At 36.4% G+C, this 19,043-nt stretch overlaps 1 protein-coding gene across 1 annotated transcript in view; it reads left to right on the top strand.

The window, feature by feature from the left end:
- LOC125229433 (probable JmjC domain-containing histone demethylation protein 2C) overlaps positions 1-10,516 on the top strand; it is a 164,792-nt gene extending 154,276 nt beyond the window's left edge. The window contains exon 7 of the mRNA XM_048134266.1: positions 10,317-10,516. Within this exon, the coding sequence (XP_047990223.1) occupies positions 10,317-10,322 (6 nt within the window). The 3' untranslated portion in view covers positions 10,323-10,516. The remainder of the gene's footprint in view (positions 1-10,316) is intronic.
- Positions 10,517-19,043: the final 8,527 nt, after the last annotated feature.

The following is a 19,043-nucleotide window of genomic DNA, read 5'->3' as shown; positions in this document are numbered from 1 at the left end:
TACAGGAGGTAGTCTTAATTTACAAGTAGGTACCTTATTCTTAATTTGTATGCTCTACTGCGGACACTACTGTCTCCGCAGAAAACGTCTATTGCATTTCTGAGTGGAAAGTTTCATTTTGTTTGTTTGTTTAAATATTTGGTGCTATTCACAATGAAATGGACAGTGTTATGGAATAAGCGATCAAGCGACAGTTAGTTGAAATCGAGAAAATGAGCTAGAAAGATTTGAAATTAATTTTGACATTGAACCTATAAAAGTGTTCATAATTTAAATAGAAAAAAAAATAACACCATACCTATTCTAGTTTCGAAGTTATTAACGTTTTTCCGCTTGATTCTTTATTGAACTAATACTGTGATGAGGTTAATTTATTTCGCCGTAGCGTACTATGAGACATATTTTGTCGCTTGATTCTTTAATGCAAATTGTTAGAGGTAAAGTGAATACTGGAATAAAATAAAATTCCATATATTTGAGTAAATAGTGCTATTATAAATAAATCAACAACAATGTTTTCCTCCACAATGATTAGGACTAATCCGTCTAAGAATTTAGTTTTGTTGTGCAATCAACTTTTTTTAATAAATGTCAAAAAAATCAGCATATATGGCAAAATTGCCATTGTAACTAATAATAATTCATTAGCACTAGCCAGGATTACACACATAAGCTATTATGATATAACAAAACCGCTTGATACTTAGTTCTCATTAAGCGAAATATCCTGCAATTTCAAATATGTAACAACGAATTAAACGACACCATTAGGGCGGTTAAATCGATATTGCGTTTATAAATCATCAAAACTTTAAACCAAAACGAATTAATAACATCTTTATGGCGTTTAACTCGATTTTGCGATTTAGAATATACGCTTATTATAATTTGTAAAAGTAAATTTGGCGTTCAATTCGTTTTTACGTAACGACTTAGTACACAGGGCCATACAAATTTTAACGTGTCGCTTGATTCTACCCCTTAAAATAAGGCTGTAAGCATGATTTTTCAACAAAGAAAGAGTCAATACTATAGATTATCACATTTATATCCGAACTGCATTCATAACTTTTTTTTCGGATTTTGGCGCTTAGTTCGCTATTCCATAACACCGTCCAAATAATAGACATTGTTTATTCGGCTAATATTAATATTATTTACACACAATTGTGTTGGCGTATCTTTTTAACAAAAAGGTATTTGTCTTTATTAACACAGGTATTTACATGAATTTAGGTATAAAAAACATGTTAGAATATTATTTTTATCTACTTATTCCATTTTAATCATACTGATGATATCGATAATCCGTTAGGAAAGAAGACAAACAAGCTAAGCAATCATTGCTTAAATATAGACACGATTCTGAATTAGGCTTGTGTCGTTCACGAACTATGAACTGTTAGGAATAAAATCCCATCAATGACCGAAATGAACTGAATCTTTCCGTGGTCTGAGAATCGGTCTTTGCTCATTTAGTTCAGTATAGGACAAGTATAGGATCGGCGAGCGCGAGCGGTTTGGATCGAGAACGAATGTGTGACTGCGCCGACCGAGAGCGAGAGCTACTTAGCAGAGCAACAAAAAAAGTCAAGTTTTCATATTAAACTTCGGTTACTTACAACCTTTCGGCCCGGAATGTTACTATCTGTGGACTATTCGTATAATTTTGACACTATTCGGTCCCATTCGTTCTGATCTTTCCGACCGCAGTTGTCTCTGGTCTGGCTGAACTAAATGAGCAAAAGACCTAAAAGAGCGAACTAGTTCATGGGAGCGATTGAACGAGATCGGAGCGCTCCGATCAACGAACGAAACGGCACAAGCCTATTCTGAATGGAAATAATCTTGCAAGGCGATAAACAATAACCGATTATATCACGCGATACTTTATCGATAGACGATATTATAGACTCAGAACAGCGATGATAAACCTTTTGCTAGAAAACTACTTATTATTATTCAGTCCATCTTATAATATACTTGAATTAATTTCGAATGTGTCGGAGAGCTATTCGACCAATTGTAAACAATCTGTAACTTAGTTGCCATGCAATTATACATAGTCCATAAAATACCTAACCTATAAATATTTGCTAGTAACATATATGTATAGTTAAGTAATTGTACCATGATTTTAAAATTAAAATTAATCTTTTATATACCGAAATAAATAAAAAATCTATTGAAAGAGCATTATTGACCGCAACATTACTTTTACATTTTTACTCCAACATTATCATTACCCTTTCGCACGATCGGCATAACATTAGCCATGGTAAGAAACATTAAGCCCACATTTTTCACAAGCCCCGTTTGCAATTTTAAATATGTGTAAAAACCGTGAAAGTTTAAATCAGTGTTTCTCAATGTTATTCAAGAATTCTAATATCTTTAATCTTTATTACGATTGGTACTGTGCTACTGTGAAATACGAGTACATATGAATTCTTGTGGGAAAAACTAATCAAGTCACTTTGATTTATTATTTAGAATCTCTTACAAAAGTAGAACAATTCAGCTAACTTTAAGCAATAAAATAAATTCATAGTTTTATGCTTCAATCTTTCAAAGAGAATCTATCTGATATGAATTGGGGTAAACAATAAAAGCCACTTGGAAAGGCAAAAAGGAAAATTCACTGACTACTCAGGCTTTATTGTCCTTGGGAAAATTAGGAAGGAAAAGGGTAAAGTGGGTCACCGCAGAACCGATGAAACCTTTTTGATGCGCGTCTGTCTACAAAATGGCGTCCGTGCATGCGAGGCAGCAATGGCAGCCGGCCTTGGGTCCGCAATCAATTTATTATTCAATCTCATGTCGCGAATTGGTCCGAGGTCCAACGGCCATTGACCCTTCCGTTCCACTTCAGTCGTTAACGCGCAGCCTGTTCGCTGATAGAACTGATAGATTACATTACACAATGGCATCACGTCATATCATTAATTTTCTGCTTAATTTTTGTGGGTAACGTAACATTTGTTTTCATTTCATTTGTATATTTTGTAAACGTCCCGCAAATTGGTCCCTTTGTTGTGGAAATTGATTAAAACTTCCGCAAAATAACGCACAAAAGATTGTGGTAATTGGAAATGGAACACTTGCGCGGGCATGGTGATGGCAGCAGTCTGATTCCGTCGGTCACGGGCGCGGCCCGTCTACATAAATTCAACACAGTCCGTTATGTCCTCTCAGAAGAACAATGGATGGTTCGCGCTACTCGCCTAATGAGAAACTGTTTGTTTTTCAACTTCACACAATGGTAACTGCTGCTTTCATTATTACCTTCTAGCATTACCCGATTTAAACCGCGATAATAATTTTCGACGTCTTCAACTTTTCATTGTTTCGCTAACGGACCTTTAATACAGACTTCCTGATTTGTCATGCGAATTGCAAGAGTTAACTGGTTTACCTGCTAGTTACATTACAGCGGCCAGTTGCTATGCGCACTGCAAGCAATCAACTTACGCAAGCGCTGGCAGAGAGGTCTCAGGGGCATTTCAATTCAACCTCTCCGTCAGCTTTGTTTATTCGTTGACGGAATGAATTATTAATAAGGCAGTTATGCAAATACCTTACGTGATCATTACCATACTTGTGAGAAAAACATGATTCAAAAATAACATATTTAAAGACCATCGACCCATCATAAGCATTACAATTTAATATTACGACATCAAAAAGTTTAATAAAGAGTCGTATAAAAACAGGTTTAAATAATTGAGCCGGCGACGGACGGCGGACGGACGGTCCGACCTTGATTGAAGGCTCATTAGGCGGCCGCGAGACTCGGGGATAGTGGACCGGTCGCGGTTGTGACTCTGCATGATATATGCTCTTACAAAGCGTTTTTCTGCCGCGACCGGTTCCCGGTCGCTCCGCTCGACCACTTTTTGTTGCGCTACCTGGATGCCGCGTAAAAAGTACATATAGTGTCAGCTTTTTTCGTTGTAAGAATAATATTGAGCATTCCTTTTGTGGCACATGCGGACGTGGGTTGTGCCTAGGAACGTGACGAGCTAGCTCTGTGGCTTCATTATATTAATGGACTCAACCGGATGAATACAAAGACGGGGCCTTTAAACTCCGGCGTGTAGAACGTGTTCGTTGGCATACGTGGCGTGAAATTGGATTCGTGGATATGCCGTTCAGGTACCTACATAATGCTCGTATGTTTTTGGGAAATTCTGTACTTAATAAGTTTTCCATGACGATGCATCTATGAGATACCTATGTCAAAAATGTTATCTTCAACTTTTCTTATGATGTTAAATTAATATGTCATGTCGCCTGTAATGCTAGTAAAAAACGCGGGATGTGAGAGATCGAATAATTTGATGAGAAAGACCTTTGAAGAAGGTAATTAATATCAACCATTCACGAAATATCACAACCGAAACAATAAACAATCAATAAGGTTAATCATATGTTAATGGTTTATTAATGGCACGTTTCATCTTCAACATTGTTGACTCCGCTGCGTATGCGTCGAGGATGTTCGTGCGACCTTTATTTGACATTGAGCAGCAGAGGCCGGGCGAGTCTCGCCCCGACCAGTTTTTGTTGCACTTTTTTTACTACAATTTATTTACCAGACTTAATGCTCTAGCATTTTGTATACACCACCTGCCGCGGTCGTTCCCCGCTTAGAAAAACTCCCCTCGCAACAAGAAATCGACCAAGTTATTCTTATTATTATAATTACGGGCCACAAAGCATTTCGGGCAAAAGCAGTTTTTTTGTTGTCATAGAAAAAATTGCCTGTTCTTTGGAATGGGCATTCTTCGGCTTAAACACGGCCCCTATACGTGTAGATACCGTACCTGTATTTTTTCTAGAGCTCAGAAAAAATGTAAACAATACATTCTCCAGGCAGGATCAGAGGGTCGTCTATGAGATTGATGTTTTGTGTTTATTCGGGGTCTCACTACCATGGGGTATGGGGTATAAGCAATGGACGATAATGGCAGTATTATTAATTGTAACTGTTATGTTTCCATCTCATTGCTTTTGTTTTCTGAAAGAAAGGGATTGACCTTTTAGCTAATTCATTAGATTGGGTTTGTATTAGTTCCTTCATACTAATTGCTTTTTGTTTGTTCTAGTCCTAGCCAATTTGTGTGATTAGTGATGACTAGTGTAATTAGTGATGATCGTAGATATTTATCCAAATGGTTCTGGTATTTTATGGACAGTTTTTCAGGTTTTTTATTTTGGCATCCTCAATTCCTCAACGTTTACTATGAGACTGCTCGTGATTAACTTGTTTTAGTGGTAACACTTACAAACGATTTACTGTCTACTAAAGACAGCGTGTCCATAAGTTTTGCTTAGGTATAATCTGTTATTACATAAACAGGATATTAACATGTAAATTTATCAAAGTTCTGAATCTCTTCAAATTTTGCATGTTGTATTGCGTAAGAGCTACGACAAAGGTATCGATCTGACTTGTGTCGTTGTTGATCGTACGACAAAATATTTGCGTTTCCGAGAACGCAGTCATTAGAGAAACGACGCGAACTCATTCACTCTGGTTGTTAGCAAATGCTATAAATAGTGCTTTGTTTTTCTGGGGTTTTACACCTTTTGTTTTGATATGATAATTCAGTATGTACCTATATTATGAGATCATCTTATCCATGTAGTTATTGTTAAATAAACATCCTTTTTATAACGATCTTTTCCGTACATTGACAGCGATATTATCCTATGCTATTACGTTTTAACTATCGTTTGAAGTTCAAACCACACTACATTAACCGTTGAACCCAATAGTCGACAAAAAAGTAGGTACCTTCACAACATGTTGTAGATGTTAATTTGTTACAAGACGCTGTTAAATATACTTATTCTAGTTTTTGTAAACTTAACAAAAACTGCAGAATAAACACTTTTTGTTAAGTAAATGAATGTTTGTTCACATGAGGTGTCGAAGTAGTAGAGTGTGTGTAGGTAGTTCTCCGAACGTCCTGGAGGTATTCCCATCCTCAAGTCCAATACAAATGTATCTCTGATTACACAAAGTTTTCCGTGCTCTTCAAATCCAAGTTGATTGGTTCTCCTGTGATCAGTAAGCAGTAGGAATGGTCAGGACGGGACGTGTCGAGTGTCGCGGTCAGCGGTGTCATCTAATGGGCCGGAAGTCTTGCACTTATACGTGACAAGTTGACGTCCTTTAGAATTTATAAAGGCCAAGAAATTACTTTGCTCTTATAGCTAATTTTATAGCTAATTCGGTTGAATGCAGGGGCCAAAATATTATTATTACGAATGCAATGAAATCTACCCTAAAAGTGACAGTGCGTATTGCGTGCAACGTGCAACCCAGACCTCTGTCTGGTTATTCTGAAATTGAAAGAAGCATTGATGATACCGAACTTTTCGTTTTATTATAAAGTTGTTAAACCAATCAGAAGAAAATATTTTCTTCACCATCAAAGCCGTTCAAAGAAAAGTTTCTCAATCACGTGATATATAACAGGCGGTTGTCAAAGAAGCTGTAAGCGAAGATAAATCTCAGTTTAGTTAGATATTGCTCGCAGCCCCAGAAGTGCGCAAACTTCGTGAAGGAATGCCCAAGTTTTAATGCCCTTTTCTCCGCCGACTCTTATATCGGCCGGGACGAAACTTCCCCTGCTAACTGTGTTGGGTGAAAACTTTCACATACTTTGGTGCAGTCAGATTATTCTTTGTAAACTGAAATAACTTTATTAGTCCTTTGCAGAGGTGTAGCGTAGCGTATATATAAAGTTTAATACTTACTTCTTGTTACAAACTGAATTCTCTCTGCTCGTAGAAAATAATATTACATAATGTAAGTACCTAAGTAAGGTTCTATTGGCGATTTATTGAAGCTGAGAAGAGCTTAAAATATTCTGATATGGGTCTCGCAGCGTGTATTAGTGTCAACATATATTTGCAATTTAGCCATTGATGCTATCAATGTCAAAAATGCAGATTGATATTTGATTCCATTTTTATTTATGAATTCATTATTCAAATCAAGAGTGAAGTTCCACGTTCCACGTAAAATAGACTTGTTTAGCTCGACTATGACCTCTGCTTTATCAAATCTGATACCTGACACTTCCTCAGTTGGAAAAGTTTTTTCTTTATATAAGCATTTATAAACATTTAAATTGCCTTCTTTGTTTTCCTGTAAGGCAAGGACGTGTAGGATATTACGGTGATTTCGGTCAACTGTAGCACCTAAATTGGAATCTGTTTTAGAATCCATTTGGATCGATTACGTCAATTTGATATACATATACTCCTGTTGTTTGGCATATGTGTTATATTGTGAACGTCTAAAGATAGAGATAACTTGTTATGTCAAGAGCCCTATTACCCAGCAAGTTTTATTAGGCGATGTCATTGTTTGCACAAACAAGGCCTTTACCTATTGCCTGTGCAAGCTATGAACATACCTACAGTTTACAATTATAGATGGCATGACAGCATATCGAGTCAATATTAACTTTGCGTATTATCCATCAATAAAGTGCCTATTTAGCCGCTTGCACAACAGTCGCATTCCTAATGGCAGTGACGTCGTTATCAACCGAGGACAATCGATTTCTAATAACCTCAATAATAGTAATGCGATGTTTTAATAACATATTATTACATCGCCAGCAATTATTTAAACTCTATACCGCTTACGCTGCCATGACTCAGTGTTATGTATCCGATACTCGTATTGACAATGATAACAAAAACATTGCACAATACCTACTAATAACAACATTTTGACGATTCAATTTAAATTCTAATAATAACATAAATGCACATTTGAAATGAGGTGCTGCATAGTGAATTTTAAGAAGTGGCTAGCCATAAATTCCGCCCCGGGTCATCTGACACAACAATCTATAATAGTGCATTAAACTTTCGCTAATTTGAATATAAACGGTCTGGTCGTAAATCGTCTGTCAACGTTTAATGAGACCGCTCCCAGGTCACTCCACCCAGCCGGGCAGTACACTAATTAATTGCTTGTTAAACTTTAGTTCCTTATTATTATACGTTGAACTATACTAATCGTTCAACTTGCTCAAACGGCTTTAAGCCGGATTTGTATACCTTTCGTAACCCTGTCAAGCCGCTAGTAGGTAAACATTCCGAGCAAAGTGCGAATCACATTGCAATAGCAAATTAAATGTATGTACGAGTAATAACTCGTACATACATTTAATCTATCTTGTAACAATTCTTAAGCCTCTCAATATTCAATACGTCGGTAAGTGTAAGTAGCTTGTTAACAAACTATACCAATTGCGAAAGTTGTACTTACTAACATCCAATAAAGAATTCACAACACACAAGAACATAATAGGTCGAGATTTGCCGTGAACTTGCTAGTTGGAACTTTATTTACTGTCTGGCGCCGTAGAAAGCGACTCGCATGCTTTCTATGTTATTATGCCATCAATCTGGGCGGAATCGTAGCAACAATGGGCCATCTATCATATTCAATTGTGGCCGTTGGGGCCCGCTGACAGCGGTACGCGTCTCCTTGCTGCTAATAAGGATGGATTTATTTAGGTACCAGTTATTACGATGATCCCTTAATGGAACGGACATGGTCTAGCGGGATGATTGCTGTTGCATAACCAATAGAAGAACGAGACTCTGACTAATCAAGTTGCTGAGATGGAATAATGCGACATCGTTATGGGTACTACAACTACCAAGTATCTTTAAAAGGTACAAAAAAGTTCGAAAACTATAAAAAAACCACAATCATAGAACATACTGATTGAAGTATGATTAGGGTTGTAAAAAAACGGGTTTTTTTTCTGGCTTGAAAAAAAACATGAAAAAAACCGTGAAAAAAAAAACAGTTTTTTTTTCTGGAGTATGTTTTTTTTTCTAAAGTACGAAATCTCAAAATTTGCAAAGTAGTTAATACTTTTATACGGTTTTTTAGACTTAATGTTAACTATTAAACGAATTTAATCAAATAACTTTAATTTCTGGTCTTATAAAAGTAACATTTACGAAATCTGTAGTTTGTAGTTATCACTATTTACTGTTGGCAACACCACCGCCTCTCCACGCTACACGCAGCATCGGGGATTCCCCAATAAACGTTTGTATACTGAATTAAAATGTACGTTATTGTTATTGAAACACGTTACAACTCACGAAAAACCGTTATTGTCGTATTATTTGTTCATCTGAAAAAAAACCATATTTAGAAAAAAAACCAAGGTGCTCGGTTTTTTTTCATTTTTTTTTCATAATTCTGAAAAAAAAAACATTTGGTTTTTTTCTATTTACAACCCTAAGTATGATGTCATATTTAAACTTAATGTAAATCTAGAACACTCTTCAGATTTGAAGAGCACATATCAGGCAAAGACACTCGATATTACCCTTATCACGCCCGATAATGATAGGGCTAATCAGACACTCCGAAACCAGATAGCACACGGCATCAAGTACGTTGCGAAACATTCCGCAGACGTTTCCGCTGTACATGTGTGGCTGGTATGATATTAACATGGAGACGGCACGTATTTGAACAAATGTTCGGTTTATGCAAGAGGCAAACAGACGTATAGATATAAATATGCGAATTTTACTTGTGTTTGCTTGTCAAAGATGACGTAGGTACATTGTACAATTTACATCATGATTTTTCACGAGCAACAAGAATGTCCGGACAAAAAGCGCTATAAGATTTTAAATAACACTTATTATAGCTATCAGTGTAGACTACGAGTATGTACCTATAATATACTTGATAATACAATCTTACCTACAACGACGATTATTATTTATGCATAAATAAGGTTACACAAATAGCGAGACTCGTGTTACCTACCGCCTATTATCGTTTATGTACACGTACAGTATACATAAATCGAGTCAATAAATTTGATATTGTTACGCCATTCAGCGCACACGATGTTTACTGTGACCTACACTGGTCGATATCCTTTGACCTTTGATAGCCTTTTGATACACCTCTTCTTACAAAGTTATTAATAGAGTTCTCTGAAACTATACAAAAATCATATAACGTTATAAGAGACCCAATACTAAACATCTCTTCGTGTTTTTGTAAGACTAATTTTCTTCTATATACTTATTTAATTTTCTTGAATATTCCATTGAATTGATTCTTCGTATTTAATAAGTAAGTAATAAAAGAGGCTCAGCATTTAATTCTCTTTCATTTGGTACAAAGTAATACTGCCGTTATACCAACGCATGTATATTTATTTCACAAAATATCACATTAGTTTAACCTTCACACTACATTTGAATTTCATTCTTAACATTTTCATGTTTATTGTTCACAGGTATGAGGAGATTATTTACGAGACTGAATGTTATCGCAAACCAAACATAGGTAACCTTTAGCGGTATTTTCGAGCATTTCAAGGTAGAATAATTCTGTAACAAGGGTTACAACCGCTTCTAGTAATGTGATTTTCCACAAATTAACGTGAAATAAACTATACCGCCATCATCCAGTAGACGTAGAATCTTGAATTGTAAGATAGTAAACGGTAATTACTTTACTAATTAGGTACATTACGGCCATTACACGAAAGTGTATTCATACTAAGTACATATTAATAATGTAAAAAATTAAGAAAACAAGACTTAAACAAGGTTTATTGTAACCCAATAAACTGTTACAGACTAATAGTAGGTAAGAAATGGAATGGCCTTAAAATAATATGTATTAAGAGAAAAGTCGAATAAATTTCATGTTTTTTTTTTGACATTATTTGTCTTGTAAAATTTAATTTGCCATAGAGATATATCCGATACATTATTTTTTATATCCTTCATCGTAGGTCCTATTCAAAATGATTCACACTTGATATTGGAATAGGTTGCTGATATAAATATCCATGAAAGTTCTGGAATAGGTACATAATATTCACGAAATTCAAGATGGTTCGATGGATTCTGTTCAGGGTGCGTAGCCGAAACGCTCACGAAACGAAACGCTAGTAGATATCTATCTCTATCGCTCTTGCGTATTGGCGCGACAGCCAGCTACCTTTCAGCGGCGATTCATTTTCGTTTCGCGTCGGAGAGAATGCCATTCGGCTACGGGGCCAGAGCTTCTAGAATAATTAAACGAATTAATAGAGCGAATTAATTTAATATACTTATTATCTACAATATGTGTATTATATTCGCTTTCATGTAACGGTGGCGGAGTATATCGAGTATGTATTCATTATCGTAAGCCAATAAACTCTTGATATACTTAAATTAATTATTCTCGTATTAGTTACGTGAAACAATAGTACACTTGATATAATGAAATTAGGTTTGTAATATTAATTGCCGAAGCAAAAAACACGTTGATTTAATATTCAACGTGTTTTTTGTGTTTTGATGACACAACATTATAGGTAATGATTTGTATTATAACTAAAACGCCGAGAGCTTATGCTTATATATACTTATGTTTTATGATGAGAAATTGGACGTCACATCATCACATGATTGTAGGTAGGCTGTTTGCAGAACTTTACTTAGTTTAATGACTTACTTCATTAGAACATGCGTAAATGGTTTTCTTCCATTTAACTTACTTGTAGCTTGTAGGATTTGTAGGCGTATCATGATCGTAAAGCTAAAGTCAATATTAGAAGTACCTAATCTTAGTGCTACTCGTTCATATACATAAGTATTCAAGGTATGACAAAATATCTGTAAAAATTCGTTATCTATTACTTTCAACATCACCACCAGCAAAAATTATTAGATAACTAGGTAGGTAGTGTTAAAATAGAGATCAAATATTAAGCCACACATGGCTAAATATTTGATCAAAGGAAGTCAAGTTACTCTAGTTTATTGCTTGGGTAGTAGAAACCTACATTTTATATTGCGGATAGGTACATTGATCATGTTTTTTAGATCCTGAGATGTTGTATGGCATATGGCATGCAACGATACGGCAGCCAGTGAAGTGGCTCGCGGGCGAGATGCCAAAATGTCTGCCGGTCCATCTGAGACGTTTTACTCCTGCCAGATTATTTTAAATTCCTTTCATGAATTTCAGAAAATATTATCAAAGTAATTTCTCATCTCTCAATCGTAATAACATCGTTTTTTTCTTCTTTGCTGTGGAATATTTACGGTCTCGAATAACGCGAGTTATGATATTTAATACTTCTCTGATAAGAACCAAATCCTCGTTCATAAATGTATCACTTGAAGCGATAACATGCAAACTGATACGTTGTGAATTAGGTCATTGAAAGATAAATTGTACTCCTTCCTGCCATTTGTACTCATACTGTAATCACGCAGTAATGCAACTACAAACTATGTATACTGATAACAATAGTTACTAGTAGGTATTTTAGTGTTGTTTACCTAATTTAATACTAAACTTCTCGCTGACGTATTTTTTGTATACATTGTTAATTTCAAACTGTTTAGAAGAACACTTTTGTTGATAATACTATTAAGAATCATACAGTATTCGATCCAGATTTCAAGTACATATTCGAAGGTTGCAATGCAAACGGTCCATTAAAATAAATGAATAAAACAGATACATGTAAGTCGATAATTAATATGCACATACAAGCAGACGGACATCTCCGATCACGGATCTTGGTCAAGGCGAGGACGACGACCGTGGCGGCACGCCAAACGTACCGCCATAATGGATGCCATTTGTCATTGTTTTTTTTTATATTGAAAACAATGATCATGCTTATAATAGCGCCTGTCAAAGCGTATGAAGCGTATCTCTACTTTTTTGTTCACGCTGACATTCTGATTATAACTATACAGATAATCTCCGAAATTCCTAAACTGCTTCATGTCTTCAATGACCTTAAGGAACAATAGAGTTGTGAAATCATTATCTCCAGTCTCTTGAAATATAATCTTATTGTGTTTCCGCTTAAATATGGTATAGTGGCTACCATTTCACAAGAAATATTACGTGATATTACCTTAAACTGCTAAACTTCATGTTAACTAAAAGTAATATCACGTCCGGAATCAGTTGGCTTTGCTCCAAAAGATTATGGCGAGATACGAGCTCAAGGGCAACCTTTACGACATTCGAGTTTATTCTAGTTGATTGGGGTATTCCATGCAGTATTTACTTTAAGTCCATGTGACGTCAGCCTTCTATACGCTTGCCACGAATAACGTATATTATCAATTTATCATCCATTTGTTTAAATAAATGTCCGAGTAAAGGTCAGAACACTAAAAATAGGAAGTAATAAATTTGGCCGTGAATCGCCTTATGCGGTCTTAACTGATGGAACCAGGCGAAGGTGAAAGATCTCAATATTTCAGACTTGATATCTGAATCGGAATACTGGAAAAACCTTTTATTTGAATCAAGTAAGTTTATTTAAATTGGTGAAAATGAATTATACACAAAATAGGCAAATGCTGACGACAAACTTGGACAAATGCCAAGATAGAGCTTGATAATTGGAGTGACCTGAACATTGATTAATGGCTTCCCAAGTTCCCATCCAAGAAATTGACCAAACTGACGTTTTACCATTAGAGTTGTCTAATAAACATGTAGAGGCTTGCACTTGCTGAGCATTCATAGCGCAGCCGTAGAGGTCATTGCACGCACGTTTTTAAACAATGTCTACTTTTCTATTTCTTTGTCTAGACTTTGATCTTTATTGCACAATCAATGTGCGATAAGCAGGTATTAATTTATTATCATCAAATTTATCATTATTTTTATCATACAGCTACCTCCAACATGATGATTATTAGTATATCGCAAATTCTTTATCCATTTTTTCTGATATCATAACCCATTACAGGAACGCGATCACGATATGTTGCACATTCTCCATTGTCATGGCGTACATTAAAAGTAAATTTACTTTAATTTCTTTTCATTACATCCTTAGGTACATTGTCTAACCAAAGATTGAACCACCACAGCTTTGCGACGAAAGTGACTACTAAGTAGTTTCGACGTTCAACGGATGTCTTGTAGCCAATTTTTTGACCGTCTTCGAACTCGAGGATACTTTTGGACATATGCTTAATGATCATATAAGGAGCATGTTATTGGATTTTTGTATAGGTAGGTACAGAGGTCAGTTGGAGACTGTGGCTCAAATCTGGTGTCGGGATCCTTGGTTACTGTTTTATTAAAAACTGTATGTGATGTGATATCACCATATTTTACTCCTGTCCTGTTATTTATCCAGAAAAATCTGAAACCTAAATAATAGTTTGTTCACAAACCTATGCATATTAAATACCTAAGTATACCTACTGTTTAGTAGGTACATAAGTTGCAGATTTCTCCAATCAGCTTAATCTATTCGGTTTGATTGCACGTCTTATTTGCTATGACGCTAATCCCATACGTAGCTTAAATTATGTACCAATTTAAAATGTTGTAACTAATTCATGTCATAGCGCAAGATCTCTTGCATGCGCTCAGAATTCATGATATATTAACGTTGGAACTTCCGTTGGGGCAATTAAACTTTGATCGTGTTAAACACTCTCTACCCCAATAAACGAGTGCTCCTCCCACATTCCCTATTCAGGCTTTTAATGAGTTTCCAGCTTAATTTACAGTTATTGTTTTACCCTCGTGGCTGCGCAGTCCGCCTGTGAACGATGTTGCCGGTTAGGTGAGCCTGTCCTAAATTCTGACTAGCGTTTGACAGATAAATGAACTCGGGGGAAGGGGGGGGATGGTTGTACGTAGTCATTTACAATGTATGTCAGTCTAATATGTAATCTAGAGGGGAAAAGTTATACGTTTGCTAACTAATTGGTTCTGATTAGAAAACAATAAAGAATCATTGTGTCCTCCTCACACTACATCAGCAAATCCATCAATCTACCGATTACAATAGTTTCTTCTTGTCTTAAATTAAATACAACCGTAACTTTTTGAATTTCTTTACAAGTATTTAAAAGTTAACTATTTGTTCTAAGTATCTTGTTATTTACAGTGAGAACGGTGTTAACTTTGGTATTGGCCTTCTGTCTTCTGTCGAGTTTAGGACTTTGCCAAACTCAATTCCCATTAGTCGGAAACTAACAAACTAAGTTGCCACAATGTTCAATCCTTACTAACTTAAGTATTACTTACAATGGTTCAAGCAGATTGTAATTAAAGTGGCTGATGTTAATAACTTATATGTGAAATACTACCTTGATTATAGGTAAAATAATATTGATACTTATATTCATTTTAGATGTTTAAATTGCCGAAGGTGTAGTGAAACCTTTATAATTTAACTATAAATTCAGAATGAAACGCCGTGTTAATATTTCACTTTGTATACCATTATCAATATAATTATATTACCAGAGGCAAGTCAAAATTAATTTGCCTGTATAATATGATGGTTTTAATGTTGTATAAGCATAATAGAATTATGAAGCGCATTACTAAAGTTAGCTTACAGTGACAAACTCGTAGATTATCTCCTTCTATCCATTATTATGGTACTTTGCAAAGTTTCATCCGGTTGAAGTTAGGAGCAACTTTGTGCAAGTAGCCCGCCCCGGCAAACTCCGCCATCGTGCTCGACTTCCTGAACCTTTCTGCTTTCAAACAATGTCTTTATTTGCTTTGGATACTCATTCTGCTTTGTTTCGTTCACTGCCGAGAGTTCCACTTCGCCGTTTTTACAACCCACTTAAAGGTAAACAATATCAATCATCAAATGCTTACGTCAATATTTGCAGTTATCTGGCATCGTATCAATGATTGTGGAAAATCCCATCACCTGGAAATAATGTGCACGTTTACATAATCTAATAGTAATTAAGTTTTCAATTCACCTGGTTACAATGTAGCATTTCAAATTTTCAATTAATTTTCACCAATGCTCTGATCGGAACGGCATTTATTTAGTTAGCTGCCAACTTTTTTCTGTTTAGGTAAAAAAAATATTGAAGAAAGTTAACCCCTAAAGGATTCTGAAATAATCGGATCGCACCGTGGTGGAACTTTGTCAATTTCACCCCTGCTGTGAGTTTGAACCGGTTTCGACGGGAGGGGGAGGGACTCCACTTTGGTGTTGGTGAATACCGCTTAAAGTTTCCAACATAATTGCTGTCTGGCTGCGAATAAACTTTGTATTACATTACCAGAGTTAATTTATAGTATCTTCTTATTCATTGCTCTTTGTTTTGTTTCAAACGACCGTTCCTACTGCAACTGGTGCAAATTTGTGTGTAAGTATAATAATATCGCTTCCCAAAGTTTTTGAATTAGCATCCAAATTTTACGTTAGGTACTTGTATTAGTGCTTCAGACTCTAACTTCTTATTTTATGTCGATGACTTCGCACTGTATTCAGTGAAAACAAAATTTATTAACAACATTGTTAAAAAACGCAAATCACCTATAGTAGTAATATGAGATAATGCTTCTTACAAAGTTAATTGCTGCACAGAATAAACCGCTCATTAAGGAATAAATAAATTAGGTGCTTACCGTGTTAAACGCAATCATGTTTAACATAATCAGCAAAGAATACCCGCAGTCACGATTGATTAATCGTGCTCTTAGCATAATCGTGCTTTAGACGACCTTCAATCGCCTCGGAAACGGTCGAATTCCGTGGAACGAGTACAACTCTAACCCAGCGGTTCCTGGCCATCTCATAATGCCGTTATTTTTAATGTAAAATTCACAGTTTCTGCGTTAGTCTGTAATTTGAATGATACAGTCCGGCGTAATAGACTTAAAATGCCTTTATTAAAGTTGGCAGCTTTGAAAGCGTCCAATTGTGTCCCATTTGCGCACAGCTGTTAAAACTATTGGCTTGCTAATTGACTCTGAACCTAAGCATTAAAGAGGTTAAGTGGGTCGTAGTTTATCAGACGCGTAAGCAGTCACAACAACGTCGTCTATTATACTATACTAATACTGATTAATCCTTCATGTAAGTTGTAAAAGCCAGGATAGAAAAGAGGTGACGTCAGACCTCAGTGTGCTCGTAACGTATGCAAATAAATTTGATGAACTACGGGCGAAGGTTATCTTTGTTATTACACCCGCTTGTCAAGCCGGCGCGCATTCCTCGCCGAGTGAAATCCATTATTAGAGCCGTGTGATAACGATAAACCAACGAGGTCAGACGAGCGCGCAAAAAATAGAAACCCTGCTTTACTGCGCGTGACTAAATATTCGATGCAGGCAAGATGGCGTGCACAGCCGTCCCTCTCTAACGGCCGTGCTTCGTTAAGGGCCTTATCACACTTGCGATTTACAAGCGAGGCGAAAGCGAAGCGAGCGCGCAGCGAGTTCGTCGCGAGCCCGTTACCAATTCGCAGCGAGTGCGTCGCGACTTCGCCGCGAGCGCGCAACGATTTCGTAGCGAGTTCGCCGCGTCTAGATATGCTGTACCTTCGTCAGCAAAATTCATTTCTACCCACTTTAGTTTAATCCTATCATTTGTAGTAGTTTATTATCTACGAGTGTGAGCGGACAGTAACAATAATGGCGGAACAATCAAACACTGTTGGAATCGATATCGAGGCATTTATAAAATTTAAAAAAATTTTGATTCCTTCACAAAACAGCACATAATAGTCGCTCTCTTGCAGTCGATTACTTAAAAATGGATCCTCCCAAACACGCCGTTTCTGCTTTAGTTTTCGTTTCTTACTTCTTCGAAGCAATAAAGCTAACAGAAGTGTTTCGTCGTCGGAATCCATTATGTAAGTGACTGTCTAAGACGCAGATCACTTTCAGCGAATACGCAGCGTATTCGTTACGCGCTCGCGGCGAATTCGCGACGCACTCGCTGCGAATTAGTTACGGGCTCGCGACGAACTCGCTGCGCGCTCGCTTCGCTCTCGCCTCGCTTGTAAATCGCAAGTGTGATAAGGCCCTAACTCTGTACTGTTCTAAATTTTGTTGCCGTTCATTTTTTTGCTAACGTTTTCTTTTCAAGTTTTTTTAATGTAGTTTCATGAATTACATGACAGCAGCAGGCGCGTTTTGGTACTTTTGGGAGCTAATTATTTCTTATTCTCTTTTAAGATTATGTAATTTAATTGCCTTGATTTAAGTTAAACATACATAAATGGGCTTGGTAAGTTAGATGTAAATATCCGAACGCCCGTTTGAATTTAGAGCAGTCGAGATTTACGTTTAACGGTCGCCCTTTTGTGCTGTCCTGAACTCATTAACCACATTTGCATGCAAGGCTAAACACGGCCGGGAGCGGACGCGGTCGAGATAAAAACTCTTTGCATAATGTATGACCAAGGAGCTGTTTACGTTGCCTGAAGGGCCCATAACGGAACTCGCCTTTTTACTTCAAGATTGGCAACATTGTGTTGGTTACGATTTAAAATGAAACCGTCTTATCTTATTCTAATACAAAGTACGCACAGTCTTATCATATTTATTTTTATCGTTGTTGCTACATACCTATCGACGTTGTCATGAGTGATATGAAATGATAATAGCCAAAGCATGTTTATCTAATTCATTATTTCTAGAGCCCGTTAAATTGCTTACCTAAATCAAGTAACAAAAACAAAACCAAAACATAGACGGAGGAAAAACATGTTGTTCATAGAACAATCAAACGGTTCTAATCTAAACCCGACATCAAGGTCAGAAATATAATCTCTAAGTCTCTAACGTTCGTACAAATAATAATAAATAAGGAAATTCAGAAGAATAAAGTTGAACATAAGGAAGGATCTATATCGGTAACAATGTGAACGATTGTTATCGTGAACAGATGAGAGCAGGTAGACTCCTAACAAAAGGACACAAAAAGTAAGGTGGCGTAGAAAAAGTGTGCCGAGCTGGCAACGTTGCGCCACGTAATAACAACGAAACAGCTGTAACACTACACTAATGTGACTCACGCGATGGGTCGCCGAGGAAACGGCTGCAGTCGTAAATACAGCCATACCATACACAAATCAACATCATAACCAGTCATCTATTGCTGAATCATCGACGCGAAACTGCGCTAATTATTACTACTTTATAGTTAATATATTGTTAGCTTTAATTAGCTTAGCTTGTTTTTATTTTATTATGTACTTACGAATGG

The sequence above is a fragment of the Leguminivora glycinivorella genome, chromosome 9 (genome assembly GCF_023078275.1).
Source record: "Leguminivora glycinivorella isolate SPB_JAAS2020 chromosome 9, LegGlyc_1.1, whole genome shotgun sequence".
Lineage (NCBI taxonomy): Eukaryota > Metazoa > Arthropoda > Insecta > Lepidoptera > Tortricidae > Leguminivora > Leguminivora glycinivorella.
The sequence above is the reverse complement of the archived record's forward strand: the minus strand, read 5'-3'. Positions and strand labels throughout refer to the sequence as shown.